The 23936-nt window shown below is 39.3% G+C and overlaps 1 protein-coding gene across 12 annotated transcripts in view; it reads left to right on the forward strand.

Moving 5' to 3' along the window:
- Nucleotides 1-23936, forward strand: part of LOC140634911 (centrosomal protein of 76 kDa) — a 234552-nt gene that overhangs the window by 27093 nt on the left and 183523 nt on the right. For 2 of the 12 annotated variants that reach the window (XM_072828650.1, XM_072828651.1), the window contains exon 1: nt 5178-5487. The exons of 9 other annotated variants lie outside the window; for them this stretch is intronic. In XM_072828650.1, coding sequence (XP_072684751.1) covers nt 5193-5487 — 295 coding nt within the window. In that variant the 5' untranslated portion in view covers nt 5178-5192. Of the gene's footprint in view, nt 1-1988; nt 2233-5177; nt 5488-23936 lie in introns of those variants that run through there. One more of the 12 variants, XM_072828652.1, reaches the window with a different exon arrangement.

Below are 23936 nucleotides of genomic sequence, written 5' to 3' on the forward strand. Positions count from 1 at the left end.
GCTTTAGCTGAGGAAATTCGGCCCAATATTTATAATCCTACAACATCAGTACAATAAAAAATTGTACACAGGAATTCAGGTTAAGAAAATAGCTTCAAGGAATAACCTGAGGGAAAAGGACTACTAAAATATAATGAGTACAGCCCTACTTATACCCTTCCACAAAAATTACCAAAGCAAGGCTTAATTCATTGCTTATATAATTGAATTAAAGTAAGCCATATTTTTTGTTAGTTACGTATTGACCTTGGAAGAGAAATGAGCCTTTCACAGAGTCACAGTAGAATATTAGAGCCCAGAGCAGCTCCATACTCCTACTCACATTTGGGTAAAAAAAGACAATCTTTTGAACAACAAGAAAGGGCCATCCATTTTTGTATAAAGTTTAGCAAAAATTAAATATGGAGGTTTGGAAAAACATTCTAGCTTTGTCTCATCAACAAAGTATGATTTCAGTCTGAAAATGGATTCCCTTTAATTTATACAATCTAAAATTCTATTTTCTTAAAAGTTTTATTGAGAATTCTACATTTTCAAGCAGTATTGTCAAACATCAAAATTTTGCTATCAAATAATGATATTTTTGTGCCTTGTATTGTTTTTTATTTTCAATTGGAATTAAGAAATAAACTACTGCTTATCCTAACTTGAAATTTGATAGGTAATATGGCTAAAAAACAGGATTTGGAAAGTTTACGTTAAAGGAAGTATATTTAAATTATTTTGGTCAACTGTTAGTAATTTGAGTTAAGTCACTTAACTTGTGCAGACTCCAATTTTTTAAGTGTAAAATAGTGGCTTGGCCACAAATTTATATCTGTGAGGTCTTTCCTAAATTGAATCTTCTTCACTAACTGAAGCTAATAATTCCACTTACATTGAGAATCAGAAGACCATCTCTCTTTGTTGGTTTAAAAAGAATTGTTTCAAAGGAGAATCACACATTAATCAAGTGACACATGACTATTCTTTGAACTAGTATTTTCCAGAATCCTTCATGAAAATACTAATATGCCACTGTTCATATATTTTGCCTCATTCCTCTACTTTTCCTCAGTTTTTATCAGTGAGTTCGTAACTTGATCTCATTAAGGTAGGATAGGTAATTTTTGAATATGTTAAATGCTACAGAATGAATGTGTTGTGGAAAATACTAGTTTAGGGTACCACTTAGTAAAAGGACATTCATGGGTATTTTCTAAATGTTTCTTAATATTTTCGCCATTGGATACAAAAGTTAATTCTTATACAAATTTAGACCAGAAGAATCCAATTTTGTGTTCTTATCTGGTGTATATACTTCTGGTTCTATGTCTGAGGTCACTTGCAAGTTTTCATGACTAATTTTAAAAATTTGGGGTTAATATTCAGTTTGATTACTGAAATTACAAGACGTAAGTTTCAAATTGCATTTAGGATTATTGATGGAATTAGCCTCCTTAGGGGAGTGATAATTTGCAATTCTTTGATGGGGATGGACTTATTATAGATCCTTTTGAAGATAATCACTATGGAGAAGTTACTGCTATGGTGAAACTGAATGCCAATGAACTCACAAGGACCAATGGAGGGAGGTGGGGCATCGCATCATTCATTCAAAACATTTAAAATACCAAAAATTTGGTTGATCATAGTGGTACGTACAAATTTAAAGCATCTGCTTGGTGGAGTGAGGAATGAAGTGTGAGGATGTTTTTCTTGCTCTGTGCAAATGTAGAGAGAGATAAGTAGCAGAAAGAGCTGAGCTGGTCAGGAGGCCTGGATTCCAGTCCCACCACTTTAATTTACTAGTCCTATATTTTGTCATTTGTAAGACAGGGATAATAATAACTGACCTGCAAGTTGTATAACTGAAGAAAGCACTTTGAAAGTATAAAATTATCACTTTAAAATTATAAAGTATTATAATTGTGGGCAATGAAAATTTAGGTTATGCCACTGAAAAAAATATGCTGTTCTATTTTTCCCTTTTTGGTGCACTTTTCTAGGTGAATGTGCCTCTTAGGAGCAATTGTCTGGGAGTGACTGGATTAAGCTTGGGCTGCACAGGCAGATTGTGCTCCCTGAAGGCCGTGCTCCCTGAAAGACTCAGAGCAGCTCAGCCAGCATGTCCAGAGTATGAAGCATGAAGTACATTTATTCTGCAAAAATGATAAGTAAATATAAGATAAAAAATTTCAAGGATTCCATTTTTAATAAATGCAACAATAAAATCAATGAAAACTAAAATCATTTTCAGAGTAACACATGCCACTGTTTTTCACAGATTTCACAGCCCTTTGTAAAAGACATTTACATGTTGACTTGCATTGTTCAGACATTTTAAGTATACAGAGCAATTTTTTTTTAAGCGGTGAAGCCAAGAATAAAAAAATAAAATGAATGACAGAAATTGGAACAAATATACCATGCAAAAAAGACATTTAAATTCTTGAATTTGAATTGAAAATGAAAAAATGGTAAGGTGCCACATTATTCAACAGTCCTGCTTGAGTCCTGAGAAAAGATGGACCTCTGATAGTCTTGAGTTGTCAGCAGTCACCTTTCAGTCTTACGATGATGGCCATGGGGCTTATCAAAATTTCAAAGGGTTCTGAAAATCATATAAAATCATACTGTCTTTGTATAAAAATGTACCAAGTGTTTATGTTATATAATAGGTTTATAATAGAAAATGGCTAGGATTTTTAGGATTTATCTTTTATTTTTTCTGCATTGTGCTTGTAATATTGCCTCAACTTAATTCCCTAGAGCTCGCAAAGGCAATACACTTATTTTAAATACAGTATATCGGTCATGAATTTGTATCTGGGGGGAAAAAAAACCCTTCTATTTTATATAATCTTCCTGGGATTCAATGCCATAATGTTTTTCTTCCTAAAATGTGTTTAAAAATCACCATTTGGGGAAGGAAGAAAATCTCTGTTCTGAATTTGTTTTAAATACTACACCTTTTAATGATAACATTTGACGTATATTTTTAAATTTTTCTTCACTTCCACTCCTTTCCTTCTTCCCTTCATTGTTATATTTACTTGGAGATTTATTTATTGCCCTGTAGTAGCAAGTGACTGGCTAATGGATTCATTAGTTGACTAATTCATTTAACTTGTCTTTTGTGTGGGGGAGTAAAGGTAAGGACAAAAATGTAATTGATTTATTTTGGTTGTAGCTGCCAAAGTGCAACAGGACAGCAATATCCTGCAAGGCCAGGAGATGGTGGTGTTGTCCATAAAAGTAGATCAGTTCGCTGTTCTTCGGAGTTCAAATTGTTTTAAAGCCCTCTGTATTTTCAAAATCCACACAGGATCTAAACTTTTATTTTTATTTTTATTTTTTTTATTTTTATTTTTTTTTAGGATCTAAACTTTTAAAATAGCATATTTTGAGTATGTTTTCCCAGTTTTTCAATCAAGATGATTTATGTATCTATCCATCCATATCTATCCATCCTATCTATATCATATAAGGAATTATGCCTTTCTTCTTAGGGCTGTGGCACACAATGCATTTTTACATGGGATTAGAACCTGTAATTGATGTTAAGGGGATGTTTTGTATCTCTTGTAGTAAAGTCATAATAAGGCGACTAAGGAGAAACATTTTTCTTCCCTTTCAATTCCTTGTTTATTTTTTTTAAAATTTTTATTTATTTATGATAGTCACACAGAGGGAGAGAGGGAGAGGCAGAGACACAGGCAGAGGGAGAAGCAGGCTTCATGCACTAGGGGCCCGACGTGGGATTCCATCCCGGGTCTCCAGGATCGCGCCCTGGGCCAAAGGCAGGCGCCAATCCGCTGCACCACCCAGGGATCCCTCCTCACTGGTTTAAAAATATCCTCTTGCTTTTCTCTCTTCTCCCTCCTACTGCTGTATGTACTATATAGTACCTTAAGCATTTATAATAGATCATTGTAATTTTTACTGCAAGATGCAATTGTGAAGAGTCTAAGATCTAATATCACACACAAAACTGCCTTAAAAGTCTTATTGGTAGTTACTATAAATTTCTTGGTGGATGCTTTCAACTCTCTCAGGTTCTTACACAGGACTAGCCTCAAAGTGGAAAGTTACCAATTAAGCTCGTTAAGTGATTATTTTATCTAAGAATCGTGTTATGTTGCAGGACTTCATGAATTCAGCGAGGCTCTGGGGAGTACAGTATTTCTTTCATTGTATGGCTAATTGCCCTCATTTCCATGTTGCCACTGTGACATTAATTCCAAATCGTCTGAACATTCTGGGTTAACTGGACTAGAAGGAGTGTGATCATAGGAGACATTATCTTAGCGAGGAGCTGTACAAACGTTACGAAACGAATCCGGAAAGACGCTGAAACGAGGGTCCACAAAGTGTTTACATGTTTATATCCCAGGGCCTGATCTGGGAATTGACCAAAACCCACAAAAGGTCACGGGGTTTACAATGAAGATGCGAGGGCCTGTTCAGTAAACAATACCCCTCAGTGAATTATAACATTTTTAAAATTTTTTATTTATTTATGATAGTCACATCACAGAGAGAGAGAGAGAGAGAGAAAGAGAGAGGCAGAGGGAGAAGCAGGCTCCATGCACCGGGAGCCCGACGCGGGACTCGATCCCAGGTCTCCAGGATCGCGCCCTGGGCCGAAGGCAGGCGCCAAACCGCTGCGCCACCCAGGGATCCCGAATTATAGAGTATATTGGTGGCGACAGCTACTCCCAAAAGAGCAGAGGAGGGTCCGGAGGATGACGGGGGGACGAGGCCGGGGGCAGCGCGAAGTCCGTGCACCGGGAGCACCGGCGCGGAGCTCGAGATGCGCAGGACCGCGGAGCCGGGGCCGAGCCGCTCCCAGGCCTTGGTCGGGATCTGCTTCAGGCTGACGTCCAGCTCCTGCTCGGACGCGGCGGGACCCGGCCCCCGGCTCGGCGCGGCGGGCAGCGCGGCGCACGCAGCAGCTCCGGACCGTGCGGACCGGCACCGAGCGCGCAGCTGCCCGGCCGCGGGGCGGGGCGGGGCGGGGCGGGGCGGGGCGGGGCGGGGCGGGCGGACGCCCTCGCGTCGCTACGGGCTGGCGTGGCGGCGGCGCGCGCGGCCGGGCGGGGCGGGGCGGCTCCGGGGAGGAGGCGGCGGCGGCGCGCCCAGACGAGTCTCCCGAGCCGAGGAGACGGCGGCACCCGGCGCGGCGGCGGTGCGCAGCGCCGACCCGCGGGATGGCTCAGCCGGCGGGCCCGGCGGGCGGCGGGGGGCCCCGGGCGGAGCCGGCGGACGGCGAGGGGCCCCCGGACGCGCTGAGCCTGGAGGACATCCTGCGGCTCTACAACCAGCCCATCAACGAGGAGCAGGCGTGGGCCGTGTGCTACCAGTGCTGCGCCTCCCTGCGCGCCGCGGACGCCGGCCGCCGCCAGCCCCGGGGCCGCCTGCGCTCCGCCGCGCAGATCCGCGTCTGGAGGGATGGCGCCGTGACCCTGGCGTCCGGCGGCGCGGGAGAGCCGCCCCCCTCGGCGGGTAAGGCCACGACCTGCGCCCCCCGGAGCGCCCCGGGCCCCGCCTCCCGCCCCGCGGCCCCCTTTTTCCGGGCTGCCCTTGGGCCTTACCCTCCCACCCCCCCGCGAACGCCGCCTCCTAAGGGAGACCCGGAGGAGCGGGCCTGGGGCGGGCGGGGGCAGGGGGTGGTGCTGGCGCCTTGCCATCAGGGCCCCACGTAGGTCGGAGCAGGGCGGGGGGGGGGGAGGACCGCGGCACAAAGAGGGGTGCGAGGGGGTCCGGCCTCCGCCGCCCCCGCCTCCGGTAGGGCCTCGGACCTGCCCAGGGTGCTGGTGATTGTACGGACTGTCAAAGCACAGCTGCTCTTGTCTTGTTTGGGAAATGGGGTGTGCTGGGTCCTTTCCGTGATAAGCAATGTCTACATACTTAGATGCCAGGGCTATTTACTTGGGATGTGATAGGTGCTGAGAAAGGTTCACGTGAGATCTCGTCAAGGGTAGTTAATTCTGCTATCAGGAAAATTACACCTTTCAGAATGAATAATCAGCTAATAGTATTTTTTTTTTTTTTTTACATCATTCCTCCTCCTGGAATAGTAACCCTAACTGCCGTTAGGGAATGGGAGGATGACTCCTCTGGCTGCTTCAGGCAGAAAGGGGCGGCCTGCGGTGGTGGTGGTGGTGGTGGTGGTGGTGGTGGTGGTGGTGGTGGTGGTGGGACAAAGGCAGGGCATTCTCAGGGGTCAGTCGAGGTCCAAGATATGGCTCCCAGGAGATGTTGGAAGGCATCAAGAGACATAGGCCCCGGCAAACCCAGAGAAAAAGACAAAATCTAAGTTATCTCTATGACTAAAACAGCAACTCTGAAATGTTGACCCCAGTTTCCAAACCAGTAAAATAATCCTGGAGAGACTGATTTTTGTCTAGTTGAGCTTGAATGTCATTTATTGATTGTGAGACCTTATGAGAATTGTCAGTTATATTAAAACAGTACACATGTGAAAACTCTTTACAATTTAAGTGATGTTGAAGTAGTAATCAATAGTGGCCCAGTTCTTTAGAAGTTCTGCCCTAACTGCACTTAGTTCTTGATTTAGGCCATCTAACACTTGAGACTTGTCGTTCAGAGTTCTGAGTAGGCAAACAATTTGTTGGATCTGATGGTTTAAGACTTTTCCTAGTGCTGGGAGAGCCACAAGGGAGAGGACTAGGGCTGTTTCCCCATCTGATATGAGAACCACATGGGGTAGATGAGGTAGTTCTCAGTAAGGGGCTGCTGGGAATGGGAAAAGTAACCATCCCAGCCTGCCCCTAGTACAGAACTTCGAGAATTGTTTAGGAATGGTGTAATAGGCCATATTACAAAGTGCAAAATATGGCCCATCCTTTTGGCAGATGTAATTTCATTAGTTGGGGATGGGAGGTGTAAAGTTGCATTGATTAATAGGCTTATTGCAAGCTCTACATAATACAGTTGCTTAAATTATATGTTTTCTGTGTATGGGAGGGCCTGTATTGTGGAGAAGCAGGTTGAAGCTGAATAGTAAGGCTTTCGTTGAGTGGTAAAATTTCGGTCTGCATGGCCCCCACACCCATCAGACTATGAAAAAAGCAAACTTTGTGGGAGTTAATGCAAAAGAATAAACATAAAACAAATATTAGGCCCTAAATTATGATCACATTCCTTATATAAAACCTTCAGTTACCAATTTTGTTGACTAGATCAGTGGATATCTTTATCGTTTTAATGGATCACAAATGTTCCGTATTAATTAATAGGGCCACCTTGTGGGAGTTAACTGTAATGTTTAAACAACACATGTGAGGAAGCTTCTCACACCAGAAATGGTGTAGCAGTAGTAGACAGTCAATAGTGATGTGGCTCTTGAAAAGTCCCTCTCTGACTTAATTCTTCATTGAGTGTATCCAATGCCTGGGAAGTATTTAGAGTCCTGCTGAGCAAGCGTACTGTTTTGCTTATTTTATATTGCAGTCCTGTCTAAAATCCTGGAAGTCCCGTAGTGAGTTTTGAGGCTCTTTTTACCAAAAGAGCTGTTGTATGCTCGGCTATAGCCTTTGTTTGCAATTGTACCTTAGTAGAGGTGACTTCTAGGATAAATATGACTAAAGAATAAAACCATCAAAAAGCCCTCTTGGTTTGAGGTCTAGCCTGAACAGTATTATAATTACAAAGAATCACTTGCAAGTAGGAGAAGACTGGTCAAGAAATAAGGGCATCCCCAAGTACATCATCCAATCCAATCATAAAGTGGGGTCATCCATTATCTTCATAAGCCAGTAGTTGACCCTATACAGTGGGAGTACGCTCTGGCTTTAAAGGAACAATTTTGTCATCCCAGCCACACAGAATTGGTCAAAATACTAGTGGTATATACAATTGCTGGGGAATTCCATTTTTTTTGTTATTTGAATAATCATACAACCATGAGGTCCTGTTATTATCCCCATAGAATAAAAAGCATAAAGATTGTGTATACTTGAGCTATTGTGTAGAGATAGGAAAGCTATTGCTCTAAAGTTTACTGCAAGTAGTCTAGCTTAGGCAACAATATTCATTTAAAGATGATCAGAGCTATAATTTAACATCTGCAAAGATGTGTAATTGAAACATAGTTCCTCTCTATAACCTTCATTTCTTAATCAGAGGTAGCCAAATCAGGACTGACCTGTCTGCAAAACAAGTCCAGTTTTAACAGACTTGGCCTAATTATTTACATAAGCTCAGCAAGAATAATGATTGATCATATAGATCTTTTAGCATCTGCTTTGCTGGAAAACTTTACATATAAGGATTCTAGATTGAACTTTTAGTAGTCTCTCCAGGCCAGAAGCCAAGGCAAGTACTTGCCATCAGACATGCCTGCAATACCTGTGGGTTTGGGCATATTCCTCTTCATGAGGTTCCCAAAGTATCCTGAGGTTCATGCACCTGCCAGGAAGTGACATTCTTTACTCACCTGGTGAGGCTGCTGGGAACTCCCAAAGCAAGCAAGGTATCAGGCCAGTGTTTCCAAGTGGCTTTATTGCTCCAGGTTTCATGAAGTCAACCTTAGTTCCTTAAAGCTGTTTGGTCATATCCGAGTCTATGCAGGTCTCTCAAATATAACATTCTAGTCAAAGCCTTGGTAAAATAACCGATATTTTTAATGGTGTCCTGTTATAAGAACAGATTCTTCTTGAACTTATGCAGCAAATAACTATGATTGCCATGGAAGAATGCTTACTGAAACACCTTTTGAATTTCAGAGGGTTTAAATAGAAAAGTTAATGCTTTAATTTGTTTACAAATGAATACTTTATCCTATTTCTAATAAATCATATATCTTAAGAGAAAGTTTTTCTTTTTTTTTCTTTTTCTTTTTTTTTATGGGGCGGGGTGGGGGGGGGGGCACCGGAGAGATTCTCCGGCTGCCCCCGTGGCGCCAGCGCCAAGAGAAAGTTTTAACCTGGGAGACCAAACAGAACTAGTAGTGGTGGTTCAAACGTGGAGTCACAAAACTCTAATCATCCTTTTGGTTTATTTAGTCCCTTGTTACTATTCTTGTTCAATTCGAATGCAATTTTAGTTCTGGAAATTATTACTCATTTCAGCTTTGATTTTAAAGAAATCAAAACCTAGATTTGTCCTAAAGATCCTTTATATGAACCTCCTTGAAGATGAAATTTATCTTGCAAAAATAAGAACAATTAAAATGACAACTTAGAAATGGAATCTGGTCAGTTATTTCTGTGACAAATAACTTTTCAATGATCAAAATACCATGTGGTGACCTTATATTTAAACATATTAAAACTTTAGGAATTGCATATCATCTCTTGAATGGTTACAGCATTTACCCACATGTAACCTAAGGCTTATCATTTACTGAACAGTACTTTCAGAGTAATTTACCAAATAAAAGGCCTAATGAGTCAAAAAGACTCCATTTATAATTTAAATCTTGGGAAGTTTGTTAAAACCTTAGAAAATTTTAAAGCACATCCTAAATAGGATTAGGGATGTAGAAGACCTGATAAAGGCAAAACATAGAAACTGGTTTTTCTGGGTTGGCAAAGAGAAAACAACAGTTTTACATTGTCTTATCCAGAGCAGACCAATTCAGGAAAACTTGTATTTTCAAACAGAGAGAAAGCAGACTTTTAACCTCATACCTGTGTACCTTTAAAATCCCTTTCAATCATAGTCTGTCCTGACCACATCTAGAATTCTTTTCCAAAGACTTCCTTTCACAAACCCACAAAGTTCTTTTGCATGCAGATTTTGTCCCAAGCCATTTCTTTTCAACCAACCTGCCTCAGTTAGGACAAAATTACCTTTTTTACCTTTAACAAAATGCAATCCCATTCTTGTATCTTTCTTACATATTTCCAACCTTTCTACATACAGAGTTTTCCTTATCCTCTGTCTTAATTACATTTAGCAGAAATCTTAGTCTCCAGTGAAAACAAAGTAGTAGCCAGTTGTGAACTGTTATACCAAAACTCTATATAGGGCAAATTTATGGATCTATTAAGCACAAAGCATGTTTACCAACAGAGTCAAATATCCTTAGTTTCTCTGCAATAAGTTGTCAAAGGTACAAACCTATGTTTAATAATTCATTAGCGTTATGTCCTATTTGGAAAAGATCTAAATGTCCAGTGAATTCAGTCTCAGTTACCATCCAAGCAAAACTTTAAAGTTGTAGGTTATCAAAAACTTTGAAAGCTATCTTAACAATTACCTATTAAAACTTTGAGACAGAAGATAAACCATTTTAAGTCATCCTTTTGCTAACAAATTGCAACAGGTAACCCAAACCTATTTGACTTTTAGCAAACCTCGACAGAATAATAGTTACACATCTAAAACCAACACACTTTAGGTTTAAATACTGATTGTTTCACCTGGGCCCACTTTTTATTTTTATTTTTTAAAAAATTTTTAGCTTGTGTTGTGATCACAAACTTTTTTTTTTTATTTTTATTTATTTATGATAGTCACAGAGAGAGGGAGAGAGAGAGAGGCAGGCTCCATGCACCGGGAGCCCGACATGGGATTCGATCCCGGGTCTCCAGGATCGCGCCCTGGGCCAAAGGCAGGCGCCAAACCGCTGCGCCACCCGGGGATCCCTGGGTCCACTTTTTAAAAGTCACTTTGCTCCCCCCATTTCTCAATTTTTACCTGACACACTGGAGGGGAAATCTGAAGTGAGTGGTGTATGTAGGCAGCACTCAAGGTGGTGCAGAAACCGGAGCAGAGGGAAGGGAGACAGAAGAAGCAAAGTGCAGCCAGAAGGCTGAGAAAAAGGGATTCCCAGTTCTAAAGCTCATCCACTTGGACAGACAAGCAAATGCCATGTTATTCCACCAATGAGTGGAAGGAGGCAGTCCATGTCAGGCCTCTGAAGACACAGAATTTTCCCTAAACAGAGAATATTCTCAGCAGCTGCTTGGGAACATTCCTTAAAATCCGTCCTGAGGTAAACTAACCACAGTTGGCTCCAATTATAACCATTAACCTGGGAAATGAATGAGGGAGAAGCTCCCCATGTACAGCTAGAGTAGACTGTATCTATTGGGAGGAAGAGAGAGAGTCAGCATCCTCTTTGCTAGGGAGGGCCTGTGTTTCCTTCAGCAACCTGGGTTTATTTGGAGGCCTTTTTAGATTAATTATCCAACATGTCAGGAGGGGTTTACAAGTCAACACGTTCAGGTAAACACGTTCTGCTAGAGGCCCTTAGGTGGGGGTCCTGATGTTAGAGCCCTGTTCTCTGCAGAAGATCTAACTGTAGATCCCAGTGAGGCCATGCAGTGCTACAGGAAATCTGTCCTTCCCTAAATTTTGTAATCCAAATTGTTTCCGGTGTTTTAAAGGGCACCCCAAGGGGGAGTCCTTGGAAACTAAAGAGACCATGCCTTGCTGTGAAGGTCGTATCTTATTTTACCTTGACTCGAAAAACCTGCTGTTTTAACACATGGAAAATAGAAAAGTTTACAAGGAGAAAGTACTCAATTGTGCAGTACTCAACCTAGAGAAGTCCCCACGGAGGACAGTTCGTTTCTTATCTTTTGATCTTACCCCATACCTGTCATTTGAAGCGTCAGTGGTTCAAATTTTTCCCAGTTTTTCAGATTGCAATCCAGAGGCATTTCTGCTGAGGATGAGTTTTTTTCCCATCTTGAAATCCTGGTAGGAATCTCTTACTCCATACGTGTTAAAGAGAGGTTAATTATGAAGGCATCCAAATATCTCTGTTCTCCTCTAAACCAAGGCGTCCCTTGGTTTGGTTCACCCTCCCAAGTGAAAGAGCGGCCTAACATCTTGGGATGAGGAGGGATCAGGCCAGCGGGAGTAGCCATTCTTACCTGTCGCCTAATCCTACTGCCGCCTCTGGATCTTCTGGTGGGGGGTGGGAGGGACATGACAACGACTATAAAACCTGGTCTAATCATAGAATTTAGCGAGGTTAATAATTTAAACGGTGATGTTCCTTTTAGAAGGCTGAGGAAGTAAGTGGAAACACCAAGGGTCTCTCAGTGGGAGGCATGTGCGGCTTGTGGAGGAGGTCCCCCCGGGGTGTGACCCCCAGGGCCAGCCTCCATCCTTTTACGGGTCTTGGAGACCCCAAGGCCACCAGTGGTAACCGAAGGGGAGGTTCAGAGTGCTGGATTGCCAGTCCTTATGTGTGCCCTCCAGATGAACCTTAGGCTAGCAGGGAATCCTATAAATAACCAATTATTCTTCTGCGCTCTCTTGCATGAACCTTCGTTGTTTGGTTATATAGATTCGCTTGCGTTCCAGCCCCTTGGTGCCTGATCAGCCTGCCGATCATAGCCAATTTCAGTTAAATTTTCCTCACCTCACGCTTGCTGCCTTTCTGTTCCAATACCTGAGGTCCCATTTGCAGGCACGGCCCCACAATAAGCAAAGCCCATGGGGTGGGGAAAAGCCCATTCAGAAAGCCAGAAAACAGAAAGTGGAACTAGGATTAGGTCAACATTCCCTTCCTTTGGGGAAAGGGGATTGACCAAACCTTTCTCCAGAAGCCTGTCACCTGAGTCTTAAGACCTCCAGCCCTACTATTTACCTTTAACTGGCTGACAGGTGCCTGGTTTTGCTGTTATAGGAAGAGTTATCCCTGGGAGAGACAACTTTTACTCTCAATTCCTCTACTTTTGCTCACCCCTCAGTGAATAGTAGTCCTGGGTTTTGGCACCAAAATTATATGGGAGAGCTTGGTTCTTGTCTCACAAGAGTCAAAGAATGAATCTGACAGACAACAGAGTGAGCAAAGCTGATAGAAGTTTGTTAAGCAGAGACCCAGAGAAAGCTTGCATAAAGCTAGAGGGGTCCCCACAAGGTTGCCACTGAGGGCCTTTAGGATCTTCCTTTAATAGGAAACTGACCAGGAAATTTGGTCAATTTCTTGTTAATATCAGGGTGGATTTGTAAATATCATGTTTATATTTAGAACAAACCTGGTGGATTTGTAACTATCATAATAACAAGAAGTTCTTATAAATATGAGCCCAAACAAGTTATTCCCTTCTCTCTGGTTAGTATCTCCTCCATAACGTTTCTCTACCTCTAGGATTTCTGTGAGCCTAGTCAGGTAGCCCAAGGCCTTGAGATTCTTGTGCCCTTTCTGTTTGAGCAGGGACTATTGATAACAACCTTTGATGACCTATTTCTTTGTAGTCTGTGAGTTTGTGATTACTTAGTAGCCATTAAAGGGGGATGCTCCTTAACATTTTGGAGCTAAGGAGACAGGTTTATTTTTTGTTTTTTACTGTCTTATCTCCGTTTTCTTGAGATGAGTACGCCCCTTACTCTGGGGCCTTTCCTTTATCTTTCCCTACCTAGCCCTGTCTCTCCTAACTTGTTCCTACTAGTTGTGGAGAAAGTTGATGCAGTCTTGAGCATTTTAGTGTTGATTGATTAAAAATCTTTATGAAGTTCATACTAAAATGTTGCTTACATTAGTTTATTTCCTCCTAGGATTTAAGAGTAGTTGCTTGGCTTAGAAGGCACAGTGTTTTCTGAATGCTTAGTCTTGATTCATAAAAATGCTGAATAATTTAGTACTGTACATGTGTATAAATTCTGTTTTTAAGGAAAAATGGTAATCATGACACTTCAATTCTAAGAAGTATTTTTTCATTGTATGGCATATAACATGACTGTATATTGTTAGCAGTCGACAGCATTTATATTTTCACATGTTTATCTATCCACTTATTTCCAAATGGAGGTTTAGGGAAGTTAAAGGACTTGCTTAAATTCTTACTGGTTTGAATTTACTTTGATTTGAATCAAATTGAGGACTTTTAACCTCTAGGCTTAGAAACAGATTTGGTTTGAATTTGAGTCCTTGTTCCTCCCCTTCCTAGCTGAGTAACCGTGAATAAGTTCCTTAACTTCCCTTAATTAATGAGTTAGACACTTTAGCTCTGCATATACAATCACCCCGAGTCCGGCTTTCTTATCTGTAAAAGGAGAATAGATCACTTTCTCATTGAAGAAGGTTTAAATGAGATGATGCTTGTAAAATGACTGAAGCAAGGCTTGGTATGATAGTATAATAAGTTTTAGTTTCCTTTCTCCCCTAAGTCTGCCCTTTTGCACTGCCTGTGGTCCTGCTATTCTGTATTTTTATTCTGAATTGGGACACAAATGTTCGGGACAGGGTTTCTCAGTCTTGGCACCATTGACGTTTTTGATTGAATAATTCAGTATGGAGCTGCCCTGTGCCTGTAAAGGGTGTTCAGCAGCATCCCTGGTCTCTACCCGCTGGTTGCCAGTAACTACCCATCTCCTCCTCCAAGTCATGACACTCAAAAAAGTTTCTGGACATGGCCAAATTTCCCCTGGGGGGCAAAGTCGTTCCCTGTTGAGAACCACTGGTCTAGCAGATAATGGGTGGTATGCAGTCCAGTGCGGAGAACTGGATCCTGGCTGTAATCCTTGAGTGAGTGAATCTTTGAGCTGGCTACTGTTCCCTCTGCTGTTGAGTTGAATGAACAAGTGGTATGGCTCCACTTAGTCTTAGTCCCATAGAAAAAAATAACACCTCACATGTTTTCTTGACTTGTTTTGGGGTTCAATGTAATAGTAATTGATTTTAGTTCTTGTTCACTTTTAACAGTATTGATACATCCAGAATGTTTATATTCATTTTGAATAAAATTAGAAATACCTTATAAGAGAAATAGGAAAATGATGGAAGATGTGGGAGGCATGGAAATGAGACCAATATGGGAAGAAGACAATGAAGAACAAGCAATTTTATTTACCATTCACATGTAGTCTGGTGCCCTGTACTAACATGGCCATGAGAGTAGTGTGATGTAGGACTGAAGGAGATAAAGAAAAAGGAAAAATTAGTTCTCTAGAGGGTTTTATTTATTTATTTATTTATTTATTTATTTATTTATTTATTTATATAATAAATTTATTTTTTATTGGTGTTCAATTTGCCAACATACAGAATAACACCCAGTGCTCATCCCGTCAAGTGCCCCCCTCAGTGCCCGTCACCCATTCACTCCCACCTCCCGCCCTCCCCTTCCACCACCCCTAGTTCGTTTCCCAGAGTTAGGAGTCTTTATGTTCTGTCTACCTTTCTGATATTTCCCACACATTTCTAGAGGGTATCTTAAGAGTAAAACTGATTACGTTATGAAATAGGATCTTAAAACAAGCAGCATATTTTATGAGCTATTTCTGTGATGACAGAAGGAAACATTGGTTAGAATCAAGAGGGCTTATGATTCTTAGGTGTCTTAACTTTACATTTTTATTTTTCTAAATGTTTATGTTCTTACACTAAACCTTACTGTTTGATAAAGTTTTTTTTTTATGTACAGATTGATAGAATTTTTGCTTTCACACCTTTAATTAACAAGTTAGAGACACTCAGGCTCTGCATATACAGCCTACTCTTTGTCACTACTGTGCCTTACTGGCATTTAGAACATATTTTATTATACACGTTATTTAGTAAGTAGTGTATTAATTGCCATTGATGGGATTCCAGATCTTTGCAAGATAAGAACTTTTTCCCTGGGATGCCACAGAGAATTATCAATGACAGTAATATTAGAGCTTAGCACCATTGCATGGTCTCAGCAGCCTTTTAGGTCTTAATACCCATCTGACAAAAATAACTTATTTCAGATTCTGATTTCAAAATCTTAGATGTATCTTTAATGTTAGATGTATAAAGAACATTTTAAAAATTACGGTTACATCTTGATTTAAAGTAATAATAGAGTGGAAATAGGTTTTCCTGGGAGGAACAATGAAAGACTGTGTGTGTACTAATAAAGGCATCCCTTGGTATGGGAAACATTTGGGCTTTGTTTGGGATTTGAAAAGAGGACATGATCAGTCAAGCTTCTCAGCAAGTTTCATGCTGGTGGGAGAAATGGTCTGGAAATAATATTGTATTTGATTTTAAAGAGAGACTAAATACTTGTGGAGAAGATTAAAATAGTGAAAACATGTTTAAAAACATTAATTCCTGTTAGTTCTTGGTGTAATTTTTAAAAAAGATTTTGTTTATTTATTAGAGAGCACAAGCAAGGTGAGGGACAGAGGGAGAAGCAGACGCCCCACTGAGTAGAAAGCCTGATACTGGGCTTGATCTAGATCCTGGAGTCCAGGATCATGACCTTAGCCAAAGGTAGTCGCTTAACCCACTGAGCCACCCAGGCACACCATTCTTGGTATAATTCTCAAGTGTTATCATGCTGGTCATTAAATGAAAGGAATATTTGAGACTTATATGGATGTGTCCAGGGTAGAGTTTGGGAGTGAATGATGGTATTAGGGGTTGCTGAAATGTCTTATCAGGTACAGTAATAGGTAAGATATTTATACAGTATCTTTCAGTATGTTAAGCTAATTCAGTTTTAAAAACATGGAGGGACGCCCAGGTGGCTCAGTATGTTGAAGGTCTTCCTTAAGCTCAGGTCATCATCTCAGGGTCCTGGGATCAAACCTTGTGTTGTTACATTCCCTGCTCAAGGACTCTGCTTCTCCCTTTTTTTCTACCCCTCCTTCTGGCTCATGCTCCCCCCCTTCAAATGAATGAATGAATGAATAATAAATAACTAAATAAATCTTAAAAAAAAGCATTGAGTTCCTGCCACATCCAAACAGTGTTCGTTTCCATGAGTGATGTAAAGATGAATATAGTCATTTTAAAAGAGAAAATAAAACAGCGATAAGTTCATTGTGAAGCTAATGCAACTTCAACTGTGAGCTCATTTTACACAGGCTTCTTCTAGGCCCCTGCACATGATATGGGCAGATGGTCATTTGCAAAATTAAGATATTTTCACCATAATCAGTAAGATTGTTGTCACTTTTGACTCCAGTTTACCCTCCAGTATACTTCTGGTTGTGTTTGGGTTGTGTGGGAGTAGCCATAGACATTTTTGGGAAAAATTTTGGAATAATGCATTGTGGTGTCTGTTTTTCTGCCCTACGCAAAGGAAAACAGAGGAGTTTAGTCATGTACAGATACAGGTACTTAAGTAAGTTGGAACTTTGTCGGGAACCCATTAGTCTCACCAAGAATTTTGATCTACCAAAGGTGGTATGTTGGTAAGAGATACGAGTCACGCTCTGCCTGTTTCACTCGTAAGGTCAAAATCCCTTTTCTGCATCATAAATTCTATAGAATGATAACCGTTCCCATCCCACTGTCATAGGACCCATTTTATGTTTTTCATTTGCTTCCTGTTGGCTAAGTAGAAAAAAGAAATTATTCTCTTCCAAATATTTGTTTAAAACTATGAAGAAAATATTGCCTGTTGCCAAATATAGTGGCAAATATAGTTGCCACTATATTGCCAAATATAGTTATTTTGAAAAAATTTTTATTTTGAGATCATTTTAGATTTACAGGAAAGTTGCAGAGATAGCACAGAGAATTCCTATGTACTCCTCATCCAGTTCTCCTATGTTAACATCTTATACTTTTGTCACAACTAAGAAGCCAGCATTGGCACATTACTATTAACTGAACTCCAGGCTTAATTTGGATTTCTCTAGGTTTTTTGTTTTGTTTTGTTTTGTGTTTCATTAATGCCTTTTTTCTGTTTCAGAATCCCATCCAGAATACAATATTGCATTTAGTTCTCACATCTCCTTAGTCTCTTCTAGTCTGTTGTGATTTCTTACACTTTCCTTGTTTCCTGACTTGACAGTCTTGAGGAGTACTGGTCAGGGGTTTTGTAGACTGTCTTTCCATTTAGGTTTGCCTGATATTTTCCTTACTAGACTGGGGATATGTGTTTGGGCAAAAGAATAACCACCCAGGGGGAGGCACCTCTCATCACATAGGATTGGGGCACATTGTATCCACACAGTACCACTGGTGATAATGCACTTTAGTTTGCCAGCTTTCTCCACTAAAGAGTTACTCTGTTTACCTTTTTCTATACTCTGTTCTTTGGAAAGGAGTCGCTAAATTCAGCCTGCTCTAGAGAAGGAGGCTTCCTCCTGGAGGGATTAATTAATATGGTTATTGAACTAATTGTATTGTTAATTAATTGTCTGCTCTTTTGTTAAAGTAGGTGAAAACTAAATACCATTGGGCAACTGGTTTTTGGTTATTGTTATAGAATTAATATTGTTATTACTACTTAATTGATACTTAGCTTTAATATAATTTTATAATATTTGCTTAATATTATTTGGAATTATTCTGTAAGGAAGATTTGTCCCTTCTCCTGCCATTTACTTATTTATATCATTCTGGAATTGTATATATTTTATATTTTGTTATTTGTTACTATGTTAATTTAAAAAAATTTTTTTATGATGGATGACAATGCAAAGTTAATTGGATGATAGTAAAGTGACCGTACAAAGCTCCCAAAGAGGGAGGGGGCCAAAGATGGTTGCCCTAATTACCATGTTATTTTGTTGCTCACATTGTTCCAGCTGTGGTCATTGGAAGCTCCTTCAGGTTGATTCCTGTGTGTCTTTGACATGTAACCATCCTTTTGTGTTTTTGAGCACATCATCACTTTCTGACACTACAAGATGCTCTAAGGTTAATGACATATATTTTTTTGCCCCAGCCTTACAGTCAGACACAGCTTTAAGGAGTTGAGCACCATTTATGCTTGTTGATACTGTGGTGGTTTTGTTTTTAATATGGAGAAGCATTGGAATAAAAGGTTTAATTATTTTTGGTGTTCAGACTTCTTTGTTAGATTTATGAAGTGTCTCTCTGGTATCTTGCTTTTGTTGACATGCTTGCCACACTGTGTATTTGTTCATCCTTTCAACAGTTAAGTAATGAATACCATTGAGCCAAGTTGAATAGAGAGGTTAAGAGAGAACAGTCTGTGTACACCGTTTATCAGAAGGGAGAGATACCTGGGAACTAAAGCCAGAGGAGCCTATACTGGGATATCAGTTTGGATATACTGAAGCTGAGAAGAGGTCAGTGAAATGTGGCTTAGGGTCAAGTATGGATTGACTGAGGTATGTGGATGGTTGAGAACTGGTTTAGACAAATCTTGTGATCATTGGCCTTCCTCTTGTAAGTACTTATGGAAGCTGCAGGAGAACAGTGCAGAATGTTGGCAATCAACCACATTTGAAATAGTTCCCCACTTTATAAACATACATTTTCGTTACTGCTTTGCAGGACAGTGTGGGGTAAAATATACTCTTGTGATATGCTCATAGAATGTCTTAACCAAACAAAGGAGATGAAAACAAAATATTGGGCAAATGGTTTTTGGTTTTGGCTAAGTATTTCATGGGATCGTGGATATTGTAGGGACCAGAAAATTACTGATTTATATGCAGCAATGCAAAATAATTGGGAAAGCTTGTAATATTTTCCCTAATTCTAACTTCCGTGTAGTTACTTTTGAGTGATGGTATAACAAGGTCAAGACAAGGTAAGATTTGTTTATTCATGCATTGAATTTATGAGCTTATTGGTTCAGCCTTTGCTGTTCTCAGGTCAGTATCTCAATGGCATTCTATTGATTTTTAAATGTATGAAGGATAGACATTCCATGACACCGTTTTGTTCTGCTACTTGTATTGCCCTCATCATACAAAGAAAACACATTAAGAAAATGTCACATCAAATTTTTATGCAGTTTAAGCAAATTTCAGCTAGTTGTGCAAGAGTTCAGTAGTACTTTTAATTGTGTAAGTATATTTCATCAAGTTGTATGGGAGTTTGGTAGGTTTCTTTGTTTTAGTGATGATAGCCTGGTAATCAAATGTTGGTCAGAATCTCTTAAAACACTTTTTTTTTGGTATGTTGCATTAATTCAATCTTTGGCCACTTTTCTTCTCTCTAAAAAAAATTTCCTTTGACATTTCCTTCTCAAAACTTATTTTCTTGGACTTTCTCCCATTTTTTCACAACTTTTCCTTTTTTTTGGAAGTTCACACGTAGAGAAAAAGAGCACAAATCATTAGTAACACAACCATGTAAACAACCTGCGAATAAAGGAGTGTTACAAGTAGCCTACAAGTCTTCCAAATGTAATTATTGTCTTAGTTTCTGTCACCATAGGTAGGTCTTGCTTGTTTGTGAACTTTATAGAATCTTACATTATGTGTTTTTTGTGTCTGGCTTTTTTTTTTTTGTTCAACATTGTGAGACAAATTACTTAATACTGCATGTAGCATTAGTTTATTTTCATTGCTATATGGTATTCAGTTGGTATGAAAATACCAAAATTGATTTACCCAGCTGTTATGGATGGTCATATGAATTGTCTGGAGTTTTAGCTATTTTAAATAATACTACTATAAATACTCTTGAATATATGTATGCTTCTGTTAGGTATATATCTAGTAGAATTGCTGGTTGTTGCACGTGTGTCTGTTAAGTTTTAGTTGATATTGCCAAGTAGTTTTCCAAAGTGTTTTTTCAGGTTACCTTGTTAGCAATGTGTCTGTTGTACCATATTCACTGTACCTCTTGGGAATGTCATTAAAAAAAGAAAAGTTTACTAATTTTGGCAGGTATGTTATGGTACATATTTTATAATGGCTTTGAGTTGCATTTAACACATGGCTAATCATGTTGAGTGCCTTTTCATATGTCTATTAGCCATATTGATATCTCTTGTGAAATTCCTCTTTAGATCTTTTGACTATTTATTTGTTGAGTATTCTTTTTTCTTAAAGATTTTGTTTACTTATTCATGAGAGAGACACAGAGAGAGGTAGAGACACAGGCAAAGGGAGAAGCAGGCTCCCTGCAGGGAGCCTGATGTGGGACTGGATCTTAGGACCCCAGGATCATGGGGGATCATGAGCATCAGAGCCAAAGACAGATGCTCAACCACTGAGCCACCCAGGTTCACCTCTAGTTTTTTTTTTTCCTTGTAAAAAATATAAAACATAAATGTTATTTTAACCATTTAATTAAAGGCATTAATTTACATTCACAATGTTACACAACCATCACCACTGTTTATAAGATTTTTTTTTAAATAAATTTATTTTTTATTGGTGTTCAATTTGCTAACATACAGAATAACACCCAGTGCTCATCCCGTCAAGTGCCCCCCTCAGTGCCCGTCACCCATTCACCCCCACCCCCCACCCTCCTCCCCTTCTACCACCCCTGGTTCGTTTCCCAGAGTTAGGAGTCTTTATGTTCTGTCTCCCTTTCTGATATTTCCCACACATTTCTTCTCCCTTCCCTTATATTCCCTTTCACTATTATTTATATTGTTTATAAGATTTTTCATCACACAAACAGAAACTCTGTACGCATTAAGCAATAACTAACTGCTCATTCTCAGCTTCCCCCAGACCCTGATAACCTCTAATCAATTTATTTTAAGTTTTTGGTAATTTCTTATTATATGTTTTGATTTTTATATACTGGATACAAGCCATCTGCCAGTTGTGTATATTACAGATATTTTTTCTAACTCTGTAGCTTTCCTTTTATGGTATGTTTTGATGAATAGAAGTTTTGACATATCAGTTTTATTATCATTGAATTCAAATGATTTTCTAATTTTCTTTGTGATTTCTTCTTTGATTCATGCATTATTCTGTCAGCTTTTATTTATATAGAGAGACTATGTTATTAGATGCATGCCCATTTAAGGTTATATTATCTTCATGGTGGCTTTACCCTTTTATCACTATGGTTAGTGATAGTGATAGAACTATAGTTGACACGTTACACTAGTTTTCCTTTTTTTCTTTAATAGCATTCCCTAATTAATCTTTGCATAGTATATTCCTTCCCATAATTTTACTTTCAAATTTTTAGTATTCTTACATGTAAGGTGTATGTTTTACAAGCAGGATATGGTTTGGATTATTTGTGTATTATAATGATCCTTAATTTTAAATTGGATTTTTTATTCTGTTTACATTTAGTATAATTGCTTGGATTTTAAAATACACCATCTTACCATCTGCTTTCTATTTGTCCCACCAGGCTGTATTCATTTTCTCTCCCTTTTTTTCAGTTAAGAATTTTTTTAAGTGCTAAAATTTTCTCCTTCATTAGCTTGCTTATTGTACATTTCTTTACTATTTTTAGTAGTTACTTTACAATATACATTGTTGAATTTTTATTAAAGTCTATATAAATGTTTTAATCTCCAGAGAGTGCAAAGATCTTAGAACATTCTAATTTAATGTATCTCCTTCTGTTGTTTAATGGTTATTGACATGTGTTTTAGTTTGTAGCTTATCATAGATTTTAACTATAAGACAGTATTTTTGTACAATTTAACATTCATTTAGAATTTTCCACATATTTGCTCTTTCCATGTTCTGTGTTTCTTCCTATATTATCATACTTTCTTCTGGGATAATTTTCTTCCTGCCTGAAAACTCCTTTAGTATCTACTTTAGTGCAGGTCTCCCACTGTAAAATTCACTCAAGTTTTGGAATGCCTGGGTGGCTCAGCAGTTGAGTGTCTGCCTTCGGCTCAGGGTATGATCCCCGAGTTTGGGGATCGAGTCCCACATTGGGCTCCCTGCAAGGAGCTTGCTTCTCCCTCTATCTGTGTTTCTGCCTCTCTCTCTCTGTTCCTCTCATGAATAAATAAAATAAAAAAAAAATTCACTCAATTTTTGTTATCTGCAAATATCTCTATTTAGTCTTTATCTTATTCAATTATTTGTCTATTTATTTTTAGAGGGAGAGAGAGTTAGGAGGGAGGGCTGAGCAGGGGAGGGAGAGAGAATTTTAAGCAGGCTCCTTGCCCAGCACAGAGCCTAATATAATATGGTGCTCCATATTATGACCTGAGCTGAAATCAAGAGTTAGACACTTAACCAACTGAGCCACCCAGGTACAGCCCTATTTTATCCTCATTTTAAAAGCAAATTTTAATTAAGATGTAACCCATAGAAAAGTGCAAAAATTGTAAATGATGGATTTTCACAATGTGGATACAGTCTTGTAACCAGAATATAGATCAAGAAACAGAACATTATTAGCAAGTAGGCCTGTGAACCCTCAGTCACCAGCCACCCAAGGTTCTGTGAACCCTCAGTCACCAGCCACCCAAGGGTCACCACTCTCATGACTTCTAACATCATAAGTTTTGCCTATATTTGAACTTAGGTGTATAGAATCAAATAGTATTATACTACCTAATGTCTAACTTTTTCTCTGAACTTTGTGAGATTGATCGATATTGTTGCGTATAGTCGTAGTTCATTCACATTTTAGTATGCTATTCCCTTGTATGAATATGCCATAATTTATCCATGGATGTTTGATTTTTTAGATCTTACATTTGGGTATCCAGTCTATTGTGAACATTATTAAGCATGTTTTTTGGTGGACAAGTGTAGCATTTATGTTGAGTATACACCTGAAAGTGGAATTGCTAGTTCATAATGTATGGGTGTTTTCACTGTTAGGAGGGACTGACAAAAGTTTTCCAAAATGATTGCACCTCACAAACTTTATTTTTTCATTAAAAAATTTTTAAAGTTTTTGTTTTAATTCTGGCCAGTTAACATACAGTGTGATACTAGTTTCAGGTGTATAAATATAGTGATTCAGCAGTTCACTACATTACCTGGTGGTCATCAGGACAAGTGTACTCCTCAACCCTCATCTCCTATTTAACTCATTCCCCCATCCATATCCCCTCTGGTAACCATCTATTTGTTCTCTGTAATTAAGTCTGTTTGTTTTGTGTGTGTCTCTCTTTTTGCCCCCTTTGCTTGTTTGTTTTGTTTCTTAAATTCCAAATATGAGTGAAATTATATGTCTTTCTCTGAGTTATTTTGCTTAGTATTATACCCTCTAGCTCCATCCATGTCATTGCAAATGGCTAGATTTCAGTCCTTTTCATGGATGAGTAGTATTCCACTGTATATGTGTATACACACACACCCTACTTCCTATTCATCCATTCATCAATTTATGGACACAGGGCTGTTTCCATATCTTGGCTATTGTAAATGGTGCTGCTAAAAACATA

The sequence above is a fragment of the Canis lupus genome, chromosome 6, assembly GCF_048164855.1.
Source record: "Canis lupus baileyi chromosome 6, mCanLup2.hap1, whole genome shotgun sequence".
NCBI lineage: Eukaryota > Metazoa > Chordata > Mammalia > Carnivora > Canidae > Canis > Canis lupus.